Here is a 19,809-nt window from a genome sequence, read left to right as displayed (position 1 = left end):
TCTCCACATGCTTGTTGATTCCCTCAAAGAATTCTAATCGATTGGTAAGGCATGACTTCCCTTTACAAAAGCTGCATCAACTCCTCCCCAGCAAATTATGTTTATTTACACGTCTGATAATTCTGTTCTTTACTATATATTGTATGAATGTGCCTGGTACTGAAGTTATGCTCACTGTCCATTAAATGCCAGGATCTCCTCTGGAGCCCTTTAAAAATCGGTATTACATTAGCTACCTTCCAGTCATCCGATTCAAAGGCTGATTTCAGTGATAGGTTACATACTACAATTAGTAGTTCTGCAATTTCATATCTGAGTTCCTTCAGAACTCTTAGATGAATACCATCTAGTCCTGGTGACTTATTACTGTTTAGTTTTTCAGTTTGGTCTAAAACCTCTTCTATTAACACCTCAATTAGGGACACTGTTTCAGATCTGTCACCCAAAAAGAATAGCTCTGATGTGGATATTTCCCCCACATGCTCTTCAGTGAAGACCATTGCAAATAATTCATTAAGCTTTTCTACAATGGCTTTGTCTTCGTCGAGTGCTCCTTTAACACCTTTGGTAAAATCCAATATGGCTCCAATTAATTTTATCTTCTGCATAGGGATCAATACTGGTATTTCTTTCCTAACAGTCCCAGAAAAGAAAACAATCAAAGGATGTGATGAATATTGTTCCTCTACCTCTGCCATAATCTCCCACAAACTAATCAATAGTCCAAATATGGGCATACTTGGATCCCCGTTTTTCTGAAGTAAGCTGCTACAACTAGACACTTTGCAAATACTCTGGCAGTGGCTGATAGGCTGAATGGTAATTCCCAACCACAAACATCAAATATCATCTGTGGAATGGGTGGATTGTGATAGGGGAATGTGTCCTGAAGGTCGAGAGCAGTGTACCAATCAGTCATTTGGGCACTGTACCAGTCAGTCTACGGATGCGATGATGGTGGCTAGGGACACCATTCTGAACTTTATCTTCCTGAGGTAAGTGTTCACTCTTCTGAGTTCTAGGGCAGGCCAAAGTCCCCCCACTTATTCTTGGAGATGAGGAAGTACCTCAATTAAAAAGCCCTCCCTCTGAAGCAAAGCAGGGGTATTGTGCCAAGAGCCAGAAGTGACTGGACATCTTGGTCTAACAAGCTCTTGTGAGAGGGGTCCCTGAACAGGAACAGGGAAGGTGGGCAAGTGTTGAGTATGGACTAAATTAAATCTCAGATCCCACTCCAATGATTTCCAGTACTCATCCATTTCTTGTTATATCAGTCCAGAAACAGTGGAAATGAGACAGGCGGTCCCCAAAAGGGAGGAGATGGGATAGCTAGATCTATAATAACTTGTAAGATATTCCTGGGTGAGCAATCAAATTTACAGCCTCAATAATGAAGACAGGTGAGATGAAGTCCCAACTGTTTATACGAATTTCTCCCACAAACTTCTGTTGTTTCCTTTGAGCATCCATTTGTCAGTACCGATAGTAAGCAGGCTACCTGTGGTAAGCTTGAGGTCTGAAATGCTTATGTTTGGGAGCTGGCATGCATACCCTCAATGACCTGAGGGTTGCTCTGAAATGGAAATACACCTGACCTTTGATCAGATGCAGAAAATGCACTGCTGAGGCTGCTGTTAGCTGTCAAACCACCCGAAGGACACAAGAGGCTCTGATGTGTCTCCCTGCCAGTGTAAAGCTCACCTCTCAACCTTCAAATCTGCTAGTATGTGACACCAGCAAACAAAATGTGGGACAAATGACTGAAATACGAAACATTATTTTGGTGATTCAAAGTATAAGGTACAGATTATTGTGGTTTTAAAGTACAAAACCTGTAAGGTGTCTTCTCACAATGTTTAACCACATACAACCATAACCCATAGATCAGCAGCAGAGTGGCAAGATGTGGGTCTGCCATGTAAGAGATCTGGACTCCACTCTTGACTCTGCCTGCAGTGACCCTGCATACCTCTCTGCTAATGTATTTTAAAAATGAGAGGGAAAGATGTGTGTGCAGCAACTCATACTTGATTGTGTTCTAGGTTTAGAACCTTAACCAACAATAAGGGTAACGAAGAGCATGGGAATATAAACACCATACTAGAGGTGTGATTTGAAGTCAAGGTATACTTCCAGCTCAGAGGATTTGTAAACCTGCCAAAAGTAAATGATTTTGGAATGCTTATTATTCTCTCTGTAATAAATCTATTTTTCATCCAACCACCATGAAAAACTCAAATAGCACTCAAAAGAGATTAAATTTTATGTTTTGATTTTTGCCGTTTTTATGATATTTTTACAAAACAAAGGTTTAAAAGTCTTGTCAAAACAAAAACTCAAATGCAGCCTTAACTATGGTGTCATGACCAGATCTGACAAAACAAAAAAAATTCGTACTATAATTTTCAAAGCTCCATGGAAATTTATGCGCCATCATGAAGATTAGTAGACATGGAATATGAAGAAGAACGTTTGTTTACTTCTGGTCTGGGAAATTCTTTCCTTATATCATGTTTAACAACATATTCTGATACAATGTTAAGCTAAATACACTAAGCTTATTATTATTATTATTATTATGTATTCTTTTCCATCATAAATCATGAAAGGATGGGATTTGCAATCTCTCTATACAAACGAAATGGGCTGGGAATTTGGCCCACAAAACCAGCAGATTCAGGCAAGTCTTATAAAACTTTTCACTAGCTCCTGGCTCCTCAGTCTTTTCTCATCCTCATGGCAGTACAGGCTCCCTCAACAGCTACGTCCACCAGAAATCCCTAGGAGCAGAAAAGGAACCACATGTCCCCCATCACATGGGGGGAGGAAGTAATTAATTTCATGCTGACAGCATGGAAAAGATAAGGTCCTTAATACTGAAGGAAAAAATGGCCAAAACTGGTTTTCAAGTCTGTAACAGCAAACCTATATTTCTCTGTAATCAATTCTGCATCATCCTAATATAATTTAAAACTTAAAACATGCCATACCTTCCTCCTGTTTCTTATTTTTTTCAAAGAGCTCTGCATTTTCTTTTGTTAGAAACTTAACATCATTGGTTAATGTATTATTTGTTTCTTCCAGCTAAACGAAAACAAACAGATTTTAAAACAAAGCATTTGCTATACATCCTACCCATATTCAAAACTGTATTTTTTCTTTAAAATAATCTTAAATCAATAATAGTATTTTACACAGAATTACCATTCTTAGATTGCATACTCACTAATCTGTTCATACTTCAAAACTGTACATAAAATTCTAGATATTTTACTTCTGATCCCTCTTTCTTTCACATAGACACTGGGTATACAACTCTCTCTAAGAAAAGGACTAGGTCTACTTTTATGATCCATGCAGCGTTGAGCACATTTTCAGTGTCCAATAAATAATACCCAACAGAACTTAAGGAATTAAGCAGAACTTCAGTGTTACTTTGTTCAACAGCTTTCAGTAAATTTTAAGGAACGTCTATGTAAACGATAACACGTAGCTACCTACAACTGAACCCAGAGAATCAGGTGCTTGTTATGAAATTCCAAGATTTCAGGCTTTCCATAATTATTTAATATCACTCTCAGTCCATGGAATTTACATTTGAGTAGTGTTATATATCATGGAAAACAGACAGGCACATATGGGTAAAAAGAAAATATTTGTTTTTTGTCAAATGGGGCACACAGGATTTGTGAAATGAACTGTAGGGGGAAATTAATATTATTTTCCGATATTAGCTCCGAATCAGGATCATTGTGCTGGATGCTATACAAACATATTAAAAGACAAAAAGACTGCAGTTATGTTCAGTGAGAAAGTTTTGTTTGAAACCTACAGAAATACATTGAATGATTGTGTGTTGAGTTATGTTATCAATAATATTTGAAGTTGACAATTTATGGGTAGGAAGTTCCTACTTAGATTCCATATTGATGCAGTTATTTAAAATAGTCTCAAATGAAAATGGGGCATTCTGGAAAGTGAAAGGTTATTTCTTGGGGCTATTGCACGTGTAACATTACTGCAACAAATGTTACTTCAAATAATTTAATGTGGGGGTGTAAAGTACATAATAGCATGCAGAAAAACAATGCATTTTGGTCATCATGCGCAAAATTTTACTGCTGGGTTATGTTAGGCAGTATCTGAGTGCATGCATGCCTCTGCATGCAGAAGGCCAAAGTGGAAGAACACAGTTTAAAGGTATTATAAAATAGAAATATTACACTGCAAATTAATAGGGTTTGTGAGTAAAAACTCTTAGTTAACACATTACTGTAAATGTAATGCAAAAATTAAATGGTTGCTCTTTTAAGTTGAGACTTCCTAGCTTGTATATTTTGATTTAAAAATATTTGCCTGGAGAAAACCCAGTATCTTTCAAATCCTTTCTGAATGAGGAAAGTGATTATGTAGTCAGATCCCTGAGTACACTATTAAAGAAACTGATGATTTAAAAAATATATAGTGATGAATGGTGGACTGACTGAAAGATACTGTGCTTGATTTTCAACTTGGCCTCAACCCAGACCCTCTTTTTGTGTCCACATTTATTTGGGAGCTCAAATAATGTAATTTAAATGTCTAAGTACCTGAACGTGCCCTCAGATATCTAAGTGGCAGCAATTATGTGCACAAATAACAGCAGATGCAAAACTGCCTCAATTTGCACGCACAAAGATGCTGGACTTTAAAAACCTGTCTCTAAATTTTTATGCACACACACACACAAATTTTTAGTTATAGTTGTAATGTTTGATATTTTTTTTTGACAATAAAGCCACTTTTTATACATTTAAACAACAACAACTTACCCGGCTTACAATGTTGTCCTTGTCAGTAATTTCTTGTCTATTTCTTGACGCTGCTTTCTTGCTCTCCTGAGTCAATTCAAAATACTGTTCTTCCAGGAGACCTCGGGCCAACTGTTCTGACTCAGCTTTGGTTTCAGCCAGATCCAATTGTGCAGCAAGAGTTTCTCTATAACAGAATGTTAAGATCTTATGTTTCCTGTGGAAAATACTTAATATTTGCAGGGAGAACAAACAAGCCCACACTGTACTTTTCAGTGCATCGTTTTTTAAAAAACATTGCCTTTAAAGGATTGAGGGAAGCAAATAGGTCTACATTAAAAAGGGATATGACACCTATGTAATGCACTACAAAAAGACATAGGTCCTGTCCATATCAGCACTTGATACCATGTTTGAAACCTTTTTCAACCACGGTTACTGCATAAGAGTTGTTACATTTCTAGCATCCACAGTTAATGAAGTTAAAGGGACTAACTTGAAGGGGAAAGGAGTCCAGGAGAGCTGGCTGTATTTCAAGGAATCCCTGTTGAGGTTACAGGGACAAACCATCCCGATGAGTCGAAAGAATAGTAAATATGGCAGGCGACCAACTTGGCTTAATGGTGAAATCCTAGCGGATCTTAAACATAAAAAAGAAGCTTACAAGAAGTGGAAGGTTGGACATATGACCAGGGAAGAGTATAAAAATATTGCTCGGGCATGTAGGAATGTTATCAGGAGGGCCAAATCGCACCTGGAGCTGCAGCTAGCCAGAGATGTCAAGAGTAACAAGAAGGGTTTCTTCAGGTATGTTGGCAACAAGAAGAAAGCCAAGGAATGTGTGGGCCCCTTACTGAATGAGGGAGGCAACCTAGTGACAGAGGATGTGGAAAAAGCTAATGTACTCAATGCTTTTTTTGCCTCTGTTTTCACTAACAAGGTCAGCTCCCAGACTGCTGCGCTGGGCATCACAAAATGCGGAAGAGATGGCCAGCCCTCTGTGGAGATAGAGGCGGTTAGGGACTATTTAGAAAAGCTGGACGTGCACAAGTCCATGGGGCCGGATGAGCTGCATCCGAGAGTGCTGAAGGAATTGGCGGCTGTGATTGCAGAGCCACTGGCCATTATCTTTGAAAACTCGTGGCGAACCGGGGAAGTCCCGGATGACTGGAAAAAGGCTAATGTAGTGCCAATCTTTAAAAAAGGGAAGAAGGAAGATCCTGGGAACTACAGGCCAGTCAGCCTCACCTCAGTCCCTGGAAAAATCATGGAGCAGGTCCTCAAAGAATCAATCCTGAAGCACTTGCGTGAGAGGAAAGTGATCAGGAACAGCCAGCATGGATTCACCAAGGGAAGGTCATGCCTGACTAATCTAATCGCCTTTTATGATGAGATTACTGGTTCTGTGGATGAAGGGAAAGCAGTGGATGTATTGTTTCTTGACTTTAGCAAAGCTTTTGACACGGTCTCCCATAGTATTCTTGTCAGCAAGTTAAGGAAGTATGGGCTGGATGAATGCACTATAAGGTGGGTAGAAAGCTGGCTAGATTGTCGGGCTCAACGGGTAGTGATCAATGGCTCCATGTCTAGTTGGCAGCCGGTATCAAGTGGAGTGCCCCAAGGGTCGGTCCTGGGGCCGGTTTTATTCAATATCTTCATAAATGATCTGGAGGATGGTGTGGATTGCACTCTCAGCAAATTTGCGGATGATACTAAACTGGGAGGAGTGGTAGATACGCTGGAGGGGAGGGATAGGATACAGAAGGACCTAGACCAATTGGAAGATTGGGCCAAAAGGAATCTGATGAGGTTCAATAAGGATAAGTGCAGGGTCCTGCACTTAGGACGGAAGAACCCAATGCACAGCTACAGACTAGGGACCGAATGGCTAGGCAGCAGTTCTGCAGAAAAGGACCTAGGGGTGACAGTGGACGAGAAGCTGGATAGGAGTCAGCAGTGTGCCCTTGTTGCCAAGAAGGCCAATGGCATTTTGGGATGTATAAGTAGGGGCATAGCGAGCAGATCGAGGGACGTGATCGTTCCCCTCTATTCGACATTGGTGAGGCCTCATCTGGAGTACTGTGTCCAGTTTTGGGCCCCACACTTCAAGAAGGATGTGGATAAATTGGAGAGAGTCCAGCGAAGGGCAACAAAAATGATTAGGGGACTGGAACACATGAGTTATGAGGAGAGGCTGAGGGAGCTGGGATTGTTTAGCCTGCAGAAGAGAAGAATGAGGGGGGATTTGATAGCTGCTTTCAACTACCTGAAAGGGGGTTCCAAAGAGGATGGCTCTAGACTGTTCTCAATGGTAGCAGATGACAGAACGAGGAGTAATGGTCTCAAGTTGCAGTGGGGGAGGTTTAGATTGGATATTAGGAAAAACTTTTTCACTAAGAGGGTGGTGAAACACTGGAATGCGTTACCTAGGGAGGTGGTAGAATCTCCTTCCTTAGAGGTTTTTAAGGTCAGGCTTGACAAAGCCCTGGCTGGGATGATTTAACTGGGAATTGGTCCTGCTTTGAGCAGGGGGTTGGACTAGATGACCTTCTGGGGTCCCTTCCAACCCTGATATTCTATGATTCTATGATTCTATGATTCTAAAGACTGCTCAGATATCATGCTCTATACTGTTTGGGTAGTTTCTGCAGAAGCACAGTTTTTTGCAACAGTGTTGTGTCTAAGGGTCCACTTGCCCTACAAATGCAGCCATACTGGGAGGTTAAAACACAGTTGGCCCCTGTAAGCTAGGTTCCCTTTGGTGCCAACTGGTAGAGGGCAAAGTGGGTGCATATGATTTTACAGGGATCCCTTGGGTCAGATATATGCATAATAGTTCACCAAAGAGTGGCGTGCAAAATCTCTCCCAAGAGCTAGAAGCCCACTGGTTGTCATAATCACTGCAAAATGTATGTGCACATGGTATACTAAAAATTATGTTGTTAAGGTTTTGGAGTTATGGCAGGTCACCAGGAGATGACACACCGTGAAGATGTTCCTTTCAGGCAGGAGGTAACTGACACCAATCTCCATGTCTGGCCATTTGTTTATTATATACCTACTATATGCATACTGGACCAAGTGTGAATGGAGTGATTGCAAAATCTGCAAGTGAGGAAATCTACAGGAAGCAACATACAGGAGAAGGGGTGTCCTCTTTATGAAGATCGACAAAAGATTGGTCTAGTATACCTTGGAGTGCAAATGAATACATTGAATCCTTCACCTAGAAGGCAAATTGACAGCATGCTTGTCTCATGAAAGGTGCATCACAGCCAGCCTGGCTGTAAAGCACTGCAAGGATTTTGGGTGAGCAATACTCTAAAATTAAGGAGATACTCGAATGTCTTAAGGTTGGGATCTTGAATGTGTGTTATTTTATATGTAACTATTTGTTTCCAATACTTCTAATTGCTACTACTTGAATCTCTAGGCTTTGTTAAATAAACTTATTCTTGATTTCACTATAAATACATCTAAGTGCTAAGCAGTGATCCAAGATGGAACTTGTAAACTGGGGTGTACTTGTAAGCTGCATTTGGAAGAAGTGAATCTGTGGAAACTGTGAGAGTGTCCAGCAGACAAGGGCCAGTACTCCAGGGAGACATTTGGAAGGTTCAAGGGCTGGGGGGTGTGCCAATCGGTAACCTATAGAGTGACAGTGTGGCCTGCAGGGCCTAGAGAGCAGTGTTTGTGTTGCCTATGGCCAGTGGAGTTAGGCAGCTGACCCACAACTGGCACAGTTCAAGGATTTTTCATGTTAAGGGAAGGTTGTAGCGAGTTGCCCCACAATCCAGGGAAGCATCACAGCCCCCAATATGGTAAAAAACATGGTGGTATGTTACAATATAGAGGGGATATTCACAGGTTCCCCAAACCATACTAAAGCCAGGTTAAGTTTTTACTGGAGTATGAGGTTATATTAAAGGCCTATCCATATTGCAATATGAAAATATGCTTTCATAGTTCAACGACAACTGTGCTGCAGCTGAGTCCCTGATTTCGTGTATTTGTAAGAGGGCCCCTAGCGTAGACAGGCAACAATCAGACAATTAGTTTGGAATAGCTCATGTATAGATCTAATTAAAAATGTATACAACATATCTTATGCTGAAGGGGTAAGGGAATAAAAAGCCTCCATAAGACGACAAAAAAATAAATGGGAATGGAGAGAAAAAAAAAGAAAAAAAAAGAAAAAAAAAAAAGAGAAGAGACACCGAAAGGGCTAAAGGGAGTGTCTCTTCCCTTGTCCCCACCTTGGGGAATTGAGATTCTCCTACATTTTCTTGCTCAGGGCTGTGATTGGCTGATAATCTCTCCTTATATCATATTTAACAACATGGTGTCTTCTCTCTCCTTCCTTTCCTTCTTCCCAAATCCACAGTGAACATTGTTCTTAACATGCCCTAATTTACTCTTAAAGACTTGTCTGCAATACTTATGCAGACCAATGACCATGCTTGTCAAGTACCACAAGTTCTGTACTATATTCAAAAAGTGATGGTTTTGCGCCTGTGTAAAGTTTATGAAATGGACAGGCCTAATTCTGCATAGATAGAAGAACAAATTAGTGAATTGGAAACAGTTTTAAGTAATAGTCTTTCGTAAGTTTTGAAATACTGTAAACTGTATATTCTTCAATTATTTGAAAAGATTCACAAAATTGGATAAACTTAATTGGTTTGGTTGTAGTTAGTACGACACATTTAAAATGAGCTTTCAAATGAAGTATTATCTTCATTAAAATTCTTTGTCTGAAAACCATTTATTGGCTCAAAAACTAAATGCAATTACCAGGCTAACAACATTTTTGGAGGAGGGAAGTGAGTCTGACAAAATTATGAATCCAACAAAACTATTTTTCAAAATGTCAGACATTTCTAAACTCTCAGGACTAATAACATTTCTCTCCAAAAACTCCAAACCTAGTCCAAGAAAATAAACATAAACCCTGACTCCATTCTTAATCATCCATCAATATAAGTAACATCCTATATATTCACCATATTACAAGACCTGTTATACTTTTTGTAAGTAGTCATTTCTCAGCATTATTGCAGGGGAAAAAAAAATTTTTTTATCCTGGATTCAGGGCTTCAAGATTGATACCACACTACTGTATAAGGTAAGGATTTTTCTGCTAGAAAATATAAAATGGACATACTTTTCATTTTGCAATTCCTGTATTTTTCTTTGAGTTTCTTTATTCTTCTCCTCAATTTCTTCTTTAAGCTCCTTTACCTGAGTTTTGTAAAGTGTCTGTAAGGGAAGTATTGGAAAGAAATCATAATTCAAATCCTTCCTTAAAACTCTCCTTTGCTGTGATACCTATAAAAACATTTTCACAACGGTTAGACAGCTGGTACACTGATATCACTTCTGATTATGCTAACTGATAATATTGTCTCATTGTTTCCTTGTACTCCCCCGTCTGTCTGTATCCATCTGTTGTTTCATACTTAGATGGCAAGCTCTTGAGAGCAGAGACTATAGTTTTGTTCTGTTTGTACACGGCATAACACAATGAAGTCCTGGTCCATGACTGGGATTCCTAGGTTCCAGGATAATACAAATATTAAAAACAGTAATAATCATCCTCTAAGCTTAAAATTAACATTTTACTCTGAAGAACTATGGCTAAGAATTCAGATCATACTGATTAATACTTCTTTAATTACATGAGTTCATAAAACTGACGAAAGGATCAGGGTAAAAACACTGTACTCCTGGTCTTCCAATTAGTAAAATGTTACACAAATCATGATATGTATGATAAAATTACAGTGAAGTTTAGTTAAACAAATGATTACAAAATAAACTTCTTTGTAGTGGGTATTATGATAGATACTGCATTATCTTTGGGGACCACACTGTATTAACTGTATTGTATGAATGGTTTACATATTGTTTTACATGTAACTCCAGGGGGAGAGTTACCACAACTTCTGAAATCAAAAACAGTGATTACTCAGTGAACTACTCAGGTTGTAAACACCTCCAGGGAGGTACCACACCCTGTGGAGGCTTGCATATACTGGTCCAGAGACCATCAGACAAACAAAGCGCTTTTGGCATAAAAAGGCAGAGTTTAAACACAGTGCCTTTTTTCAGATCCAGTAAACAGATAGGACCCTGTGTCCAAGGGATGGGGTGGACCCCAATCCTTGTGGAAAGGTTGAAAGACGTTGATCTACTAGGACCCAAAAGACTGATGGGTGATCTCTGGTAAGCTTTTAGCATGTTTATAGGAACTTTTATGGTTTTTATTTGTTGTCTCTGTAATGCATTTACCACAAGAATAAATGTATTATGCTTTATGAAGGCTAAATGGTAACAAGTATACACTGCTGTAGCAATGACCCTAAGTTAACCACAGTGTTGGACCATGGTCAGACCTGCTGGGGAAATGACAGTGAGGTGCAGAAGGAATGCAAGCCTAAACCCCAGGTCTGGAGAGAGAGAAACGGGTCTTTTTCTGAGAGAGAGGTGACAGCTGGAAGCCTGACAGCTTAAGTAGGTGCCTTCAAAGAAGGCAAGGAAGGGAGTGGTCAAAGGTGAAGTTAACCCTGAAACTGTGACAGGTATAAAAATATTTCTCAAGCTGAAATCTCAACTGACTATATAAATTCACAAGGATATTTCAAGTTCATGCATTAGAGAGCATCTTACGCCGCTGTCTGTACTCACACAAATGAAACAAATCCTCCAGCCAAATGAGAGACATGGAAGGCCCTGAGTACAATATTGATACAATCCCAGTGCATGAAAGTGCAGAGAATGGTTTCTGAGTGCTATGAACCATTGCTCTGTTGGGGCTGAATCAGCAGAGATGCCCATAGGATGATAACAAAGATGTTTTCCTAGCATTCTGAGGAACATGTACAGAATGCATGGGGTGCTATTTTCTCTGTAATTTGAACAAACACACTGAGGAACAACATTGTGGAGCCTACCATAGCACAAAAGTAGATTTCATCCCTCCTTCCTAAGATTCCCTTGTGCAAACCCATTTACACTGACTCAAATACTTTCCTATTCCCAAGATCAAGATGATAGTCATTTGGTTGAATATAATAAAAAAAGTCAACTATTTGGATTAATAGACTATATTACAATGAATTTGGCTTGACTAAACTAAGTGTCTGATTTTGCCATGCCTACTCATATTGAATAGTACCTTACCCCCTGAGTAATCCCACTGGGGACTATAGGTAATGGGTGTCAAAATTAGGACCTAAAATATAACAATTTTATATAGAGCCCTTATATGTTGTCTACATATACACACTTTAGTTTGTTTTTCTTAGATTTGTATATGTCTATATATAGCTACCCAAATGAAAAAGAATGGTTACTTACTCTACAGTAACTGTGGTTCTTCAAGATATTGTACTCAGTGGGCATCCCACTATAAGTGAGCATGTGCCTCATGTGAGGGAGACTAGATTTTGTTTGACTAGCCGTGTGAATTTTTCTTTTTTCTTTTCTTTTTTTTTTTTTTTTGACTAGCAGTACAGTCCCACTGCAGGTGAGAATGCACTCTGCCTCCTTATGCTTCCACATGAGGGCACAAAGGGCAAGGTGGCTGCGACCCTCCCTCAGCTCCTTTGCAATTCGAAGCCTGTGTAGCTAAGAGCTCCAGAAATCAGGGATGGAAAGCAAGTGGTGGGATCACACTGACATCATCTTGAAGAACCATAGTTACTATATTGCAAGCAACCATTCTTTCTGCTTTGATACTGTGTATCTGGAGATCCCACTGGAGGTCACTGAAAAGCAGCATCCTTTCTGGATGGTGGGAGTGATGGCAGATATGAAAAAAGCTTTGAGAAATCTGAACACCACAGGGTGTAAAAAGACCGAAGGTGACTGAATTGGTGCATGGCACCCTGATATCACCGCCAGGTGGACTTTAAAAGAGTTAAAGGCTAATCATGCTTGTAGACCAGAATCTTTGGAACAGGGCCTTGTTTATGGGGAGAACAATCCTGGGAGGGCTAGTGGCTGACTAAATGTCAAATAACTTGTGGAATTTTTCAGGGATGATTGAAGTCTCATCTTCAAGATGTCTGCAGTCTGCACTAGGAGCTCCTGAATTGCCTTGAAACTATCTACCACCAGAGACAGTGAGGAGAATTTCTTAAGAGGTGAGGGGGGCTGCTGGACCTCTGGATCTCGCTCCTCTGTGTATGCCCGTGACTGAGGTCTTATTAGAAAAGCTGCTAGAGAGGGAGACTTCCTGGTCTTCTACCACTGTAGGGACAAGCTCCTAAAGGCTGGGAAAAGTAAGCTGCAATAGCCACAGTGGCATCCCATACACATACAGGTGGCTCTCGGATTCCTGGCTGGTCCAGTGACAATCCTGGTGGGCTAGTAGCTGAGGTCTGTACAGGTCCTTGGATCTCCTAGTGGTACAATTTGTGGACTTTAGTGGAGACGGATCTCTGCAGGCTGCCAGCAAAAAGATGTGCCTGGGGGAAACGGTGGAGAAGGGGTACACCTCTTCCACAGGTGGTGCTGACTGGTAAGGTATTGTTGGTGTCAAGGTCTGTACCAGTGCCAATACATATCTTGGTGCCGACCATGACTCCAGTGCACTCCAAGTCTGCCCTGCTGGTGCTGGAGTCAACATCGATGGGGACACTTCCACACAGGTAGAGTCTGCTACATTGCAGTCTGCTCCTTTCCACTGATCCTCAAGGCCACACTGGACTTGACTGAACTATCTTCTGATGTCCTGTCCCTTTCTTTACAAGGAGACAGAGATCCTTCTTGAGCTCCTACCCCAATGCTGAGAGTGACCCCTTTCAGCACTTTGCTTCAACCTCTGAAATGCTGATTAAATGTTGGGGCTGTCGGTGTCTTCAGCACCAAAAGTGATACCGGTGCTGACATTGGATCTGGCTTCACTGCTGTTTTCTCTGAGGAGGTCTTTGAAGTCATCAGTCCACCTTATGCAATCTACAGACTACTAGAAGGGTCTTCTAACGCAATACATCTGGATCCAATGCCACTTCCGTGGATTGCTCCAGAAGGTGGAGCATTACTCTTGCTTCTCACGACTTCCCAGTCCTCACAAAGAAGGAGACTGAGACCAAGAATCTACTTCAGTTACAGGACTCTCCAAAGTGGAATAGGTATCTGTCAAGCCAGTCTTTCAGCAGAATTAGTCCACTGCAGGATGGACAGACTTTGAAGCCTATGGACTGAGAGTCTGGCATTTCTAAAGTCATGTACTAGAGCAGACTAAGGCGACTAAATGAAAATGAATGAAATGGAAAGAACTAAATGAAAAGAACAGAGATTGTTCAGAAGAGTCTCAGAATAACAGAAATTTAGTTCAAGTTAAGGTCTAGAGCAGGGATGGGCAAACCTTTTGGGCTGAGGGCCACATCTGGGTGGGGAAATTGTATGCAGAGCCAGGGCAGGGGGTTGGGGTGCGGGAGAGAGTACGGTGTGCAGGAACAGGCTCAGGGCAAGGGATTGGGGCAGAGAAGGGGTGCAGGTGTATGAGGGGAGTCAGGGAAGGAGTTGAGGTACAAGACAATGTGGGGTGAAGCAGGGGGCTCAGGGCAGGGGGTGGGGTGCAGGAATGATGCGGGATGTGGCAGGGGGTTGGGGTGGACAGGGTGCAGGGTGCAGAGGACAGAAAGTTGGGGGCGGGGGGCAGGGTGCAGGAGGGGTTTGGGCTCCAGCCTGGCATCACTTACCTAAAGTGGCTCTGGGGCAGCAGCTGCGCTCACCGGAGCCAGGGCAGTCTCCCTGTATGCTTGCCCTGGCCCCATGCTGTGCCACTCCGGGAAGCAGCCGGCACCACGTCCCTGCGTGGCCACTGTGGTGGGGGGTAGGGGGAAGAAGGATGTGTGTGGCAGCGCACAGGGCTCCGCGCACTGCCCTTGCAACGCCTCCAGTTACCTCCCCCGAAGCTCCTATGAGCCACAGTTCCCTGTTCCTGGTCGGGGACTCTCTCCTCCGGGGGACTGAGTCATCTATCTGCCGCCCTGACCGGGAAAACCGAGAAGTCTGCTGCTTGCCAGGGGCTAAGATTCGTGATGTGACGGAGAGACTGCCGAGACTCATCAAGCCCTCGGATCGCTACCCCTTCCTGCTTCTCCACGTGGGCACCAATGATACTGCCAAGAATGACCTTGAGCGGATCACTGCGGACTATGTGGCTCTAGGAAGAAGAATAAAGGAGTTGGAGGCGCAAGTGGTGTTCTCGTCCATCCTCCCCGTGGAAGGAAAAGGCCTAGGTAGGGAGCATCGAATCGTGGAAGTCAACGAATGGCTACGCAGATGGTGTCGGAGAGAAGGCTTTGGTTTCTTTGACCATGGGATGGTGTTCCATGAAGGAGGAGTGCTGGGTAGAGACGGGCTCCATCTTACGAAGAGAGGGAAGAGCATCTTTGCCAGCAGGCTGGCTAACCTAGTGAGGAGGGCTTTAAACTAGGTTCACCGGGGGAAGGAGACCAAAGCCCTGAGGTAAGTGGGAAAGCGGGATACCGGGAGGAAGCACAGGCAGGAATGTCTGTGAGGGGAGGGCTCCGGCCTCATACTGGCAATGAGGGGCGATCAACAGGTTATCTCAAGTGCTTATATACAAATGCACAAAGCCTTGGAAACAAGCAGGGAGAACTGGAGGTCCTGGTGATATCAAGGAACTATGACGTGATCGGAATAACAGAGACTTGGTGGGATAACTCATATGACTGGAGTACTGTCATGGATGGTTATAAACTGTTCAGGAAGGACAGGCAGGGCAGAAAAGGTGGGGGAGTAGCACTGTATGTAAGGGAGCAGTATGACTGCTCAGAGCTCCGGTACGAAACTGCAGAAAAACCTGAGTGTCTCTGGATTAAGTTTAGAAGTGTGTGCAACAAGAGTGATGTAGTGGTGGGAGTCTGCTATCGACCACCGGACCAGGGGGATGAGGTGGATGAGGCTTTCTTCCGGCAGCTCACGGAAGCTACTAGATCGCATGCCCTGATTCTCATGGGTGACTTTAATTTTCCTGATATCTGCTGGGAGAGCAATACAGCGGTGCATAGACAATCCAGGAAGTTTTTGGAAAGCGTAGGGGACAATTTCCTGGCGCAAGTGCTAGAGGAGCCAACTAGGGGGGGTGCTTTTCTTGACCTGCTGCTCACAAACCGGGTAGAATTAGTGGGGGAAGCAAAAGTGGATGGGAATCTGGGAGGCAGTGACCATGAGTTGGTTGAGTTCAGGATCCTGACGCAGGGAACAAAGGTAAGCAGCAGGATACGGACCCTGGACTTCAGGAAAGCAGACTTCGACTCCCTCAGGGAACGGATGGCCAGGATCCCCTGGGGGACTAACTTGAAGGGGAAAGGAGTCCAGGAGAGCTGGCTGTATTTCAAGGAATCCCTGTTGAGGTTACAGGGACAAACCATCCCGATGAGTCGAAAGAATAGTAAATATGGCAGGCGACCAACTTGGCTTAATGGTGAAATCCTAGCGGATCTTAAACATAAAAAAGAAGCTTACAAGAAGTGGAAGGTTGGACATATGACCAGGGAAGAGTATAAAAATATTGCTCGGGCATGTAGGAATGTTATCAGGAGGGCCAAATCGCACCTGGAGCTGCAGCTAGCCAGAGATGTCAAGAGTAACAAGAAGGGTTTCTTCAGGTATGTTGGCAACAAGAAGAAAGCCAAGGAATGTGTGGGCCCCTTACTGAATGAGGGAGGCAACCTAGTGACAGAGGATGTGGAAAAAGCTAATGTACTCAATGCTTTTTTTGCCTCTGTTTTCACTAACAAGGTCAGCTCCCAGACTGCTGCGCTGGGCATCACAAAATGCGGAAGAGATGGCCAGCCCTCTGTGGAGATAGAGGCGGTTAGGGACTATTTAGAAAAGCTGGACGTGCACAAGTCCATGGGGCCGGACGAGTTGCATCCGAGAGTGCTGAAGGAATTGGCGGCTGTGATTGCAGAGCCACTGGCCATTATCTTTGAAAACTCGTGGCGAACCGGGGAAGTCCCGGATGACTGGAAAAAGGCTAATGTAGTGCCAATCTTTAAAAAAGGGAAGAAGGAAGATCCTGGGAACTACAGGCCAGTCAGCCTCACCTCAGTCCCTGGAAAAATCATGGAGCAGGTCCTCAAAGAATCAATCCTGAAGCACTTGCATGAGAGGAAAGTGATCAGGAACAGCCAGCATGGATTCACCAAGGGAAGGTCATGCCTGACTAATCTAATCGCCTTTTATGATGAGATTACTGGTTCTGTGGATGAAGGGAAAGCAGTGGATGTATTGTTTCTTGACTTTAGCAAAGCTTTTGACACGGTCTCCCATAGTATTCTTGTCACCAAGTTAAGGAAGTATGGGCTGGATGAATGCACTATAAGGTGGGTAGAAAGCTGGCTAAATTGTCGGGCTCAACGGGTAGTGATCAATGGCTCCATGTCTAGTTGGCAGCCGGTATCAAGTGGAGTGCCCCAAGGGTCGGTCCTGGGGCCGGTTTTATTCAATATCTTCATAAATGATCTGGAGGATGGTGTGGATTGCACTCTCAGCAAATTTGCGGATGATACTAAACTGGGAGGAGTGGTAGATACGCTGGAGGGGAGGGATAGGATACAGAAGGACCTAGACCAATTGGAAGATTGGGCCAAAAGGAATCTGATGAGGTTCAATAAGGATAAGTGCAGGGTCCTGCACTTAGGACGGAAGAACCCAATGCACAGCTACAGACTAGGGACCGAATGGCTAGGCAGCAGTTCTGCAGAAAAGGACCTAGGGGTGACAGTGGACGAGAAGCTGGATATGAGTCAGCAGTGTGCCCTTGTTGCCAAGAAGGCCAATGGCATTTTGGGATGTATAAGTAGGGGCATAGCGAGCAGATCGAGGGACGTGATCGTTCCCCTCTATTCGACATTGGTGAGGCCTCATCTGGAGTACTGTGTGCAGTTTTGGGCCCCACACTTCAAGAAGGATGTGGATAAATTGGAGAGAGTCCAGCGAAGGGCAACAAAAATGATTAGGGGTCTGGAACACATGAGTTATGAGGAGAGGCTGAGGGAGCTGGGATTGTTTAGCCTGCAGAAGAGAAGAATGAGGGGGGATTTGATAGCTGCTTTCAACTACCTGAAAGGGGGTTCCAAAGAGGATGGCTCTAGACTGTTCTCAATGGTAGCAGATGACAGAACGAGGAGTAATGGTCTCAAGTTGCAGTGGGGGAGGTTTAGATTGGATATTAGGAAAAACTTTTTCACTAAGAGGGTGGTGAAACACTGGAATGCGTTACCTAGGGAGGTGGTAGAATCTCCTTCCTTAGAGGTTTTTAAGGTCAGGCTTGACAAAGCCCTGGCTGGGATGATTTAACTGGGAATTGGTCCTGCTTTGAGCAGGGGGTTGGACTAGATGACCTTCTGGGGTCCCTTCCAACCCTGATATTCTATGATTCTATGTTCCTGGCCAATGAGAGCTGTGGGAGGAGTGCCTGGAGGCAAGGGCAACGCACAGAGCCCTCTGCCCCCTCAGGGCCCCAGGGATGTGGTGCTGGCGGCTTCTGAGAGCGGAGCGGGGCCTGCAGCACCACGGGAGGCAATCCCGCGGGCCGGATCCAAAGCCCTGAGGGGCCGGATCCAGCCCTTAGGCCGTAGTTTGCCCACCACTGGTCTAGTGGATCAAACATCAGCTAGGTTCTGTCCCACTAGCATGAGCAGCGAGAAGGACATGAGGGAAGACTGAGGCTGCCCCATCCACCCCACTCCTTACCTCATGTAGGAGCATGGAGGCAGCACAGGACACATGCAGAGCCCCAACAAACATGACTAGTCAAAAAAATCCATTCTTGCATGCTTAAGAGACATAAGCACCTAGAGTGGGATCCATGCTGACAGACACTCAAAGAATTCATAGTTTTGAAAAGCTGTCTCTACTTAGGTTAGACTTGGGCTGCAGCAATGTAAAGCTATATTAGGACAGTGTAAAAACACATCCAGTGAATAATATAATTATATGTTAAAAGGTTATTTTCTCTCCAGCCAAAATCCTAGGATTGTAAATCAAGTGCAATAAATACACTCAATGAAAGAAAAGTTACTGATTAATAGTAAAAAGAAAGACAGGGAAGGTGGAATCTGGGGCTCCAGTGCAGTTCTTTACTGTTTGGCTATTCACTTTCTGTGATGCATGGATAGACGGGTATTAACCTACACCACAGAGTGCAACACTCTGAAAATCTTCGGATAAAGAGCGTTTAACTTAAAGATGGTTTGGTTAGATTGGCCCAATTGTGACTCAAGCATCCCACATATTAAAGAATGAGGTTTTGTGGGCATGAAGAGTCGTGTGTGCAAACTGGGTATAGTATTACATACTAAAGATATATTAAAAATTATTTAAGTTGCAAAGTCAAGTACTCAGTAGTTAAGAAATGCCACATTTACAGTTGTCTATGCAACCTTAATTCAACCCCCTATGCATCCAACTTGTGCGGTGAAAGAAGCAGGTGTCCTGCAGGAAAAAAAACATTGTAGGTGATCATATAATTAAAGACTGTTATCATTCACACACACAAATAGGCAGAAATAAGGTTGCAGAGAATAACCATAGATCTGGCATCTTCCTGATTTTCGAGTAATTGATTTTGCAACCTAAACAACATTTTAATGTAGTTTTTCATGCAATTTCCTATATTTCCTTTTTTTTTTAAAGTAAAAACAAATTCTATTATGTACAACTGGAACAACTGCCCAATTATGCAGCAGCAGCAGCATCTGAACCTTTACCTTCTGCAATGTAGCACAGATTTCTACCACATGAGCTATAGAACTAACTACATTATTGCTGGCAGCAGCAGAAAGCTATTATCTCAGAGGAATGTATAGGACGCTGGGGCCATACAGTGGGTTTTGGAGGTGATGAAGAAGCCCTGCCTGGCTCTCTACCCACACTGCTGAGTTTTTTTTAAATGTTCCTGTTCAGTTATTATTTTAGCGTGATGCCAAAATTTTTGTGAGAAATGCAAGTGAGACATATGAAACTGTGATTT

At 43.0% G+C, this 19,809-nt stretch overlaps 1 protein-coding gene across 4 annotated transcripts in view; it reads right to left on the bottom strand.

Annotated features, from left to right (window-relative positions):
- The window catches only part of ROCK1 (Rho associated coiled-coil containing protein kinase 1), a 186,064-nt gene that overhangs the window by 30,763 nt on the left and 135,492 nt on the right, over window positions 1–19,809 (bottom strand). For all 4 annotated transcript variants that reach the window (XM_073331427.2, XM_073331428.2, XM_073331429.2 and 1 more), the window contains exons 22-24: window positions 9,955–10,049; window positions 4,812–4,977; window positions 2,991–3,084 (exon numbers count right to left, since the gene is read on the bottom strand). In XM_073331427.2, coding sequence (XP_073187528.1) covers window positions 2,991–3,084; window positions 4,812–4,977; window positions 9,955–10,049 — 355 coding nt within the window. The remainder of the gene's footprint in view (window positions 1–2,990; window positions 3,085–4,811; window positions 4,978–9,954; window positions 10,050–19,809) is intronic.

Source organism: Lepidochelys kempii, chromosome 2 (assembly GCF_965140285.1).
Source record: "Lepidochelys kempii isolate rLepKem1 chromosome 2, rLepKem1.hap1, whole genome shotgun sequence".
In the NCBI taxonomy this organism is placed as follows: domain Eukaryota; kingdom Metazoa; phylum Chordata; order Testudines; family Cheloniidae; genus Lepidochelys; species Lepidochelys kempii.
The sequence above is the reverse complement of the archived record's forward strand: the minus strand, read 5'-3'. Positions and strand labels throughout refer to the sequence as shown.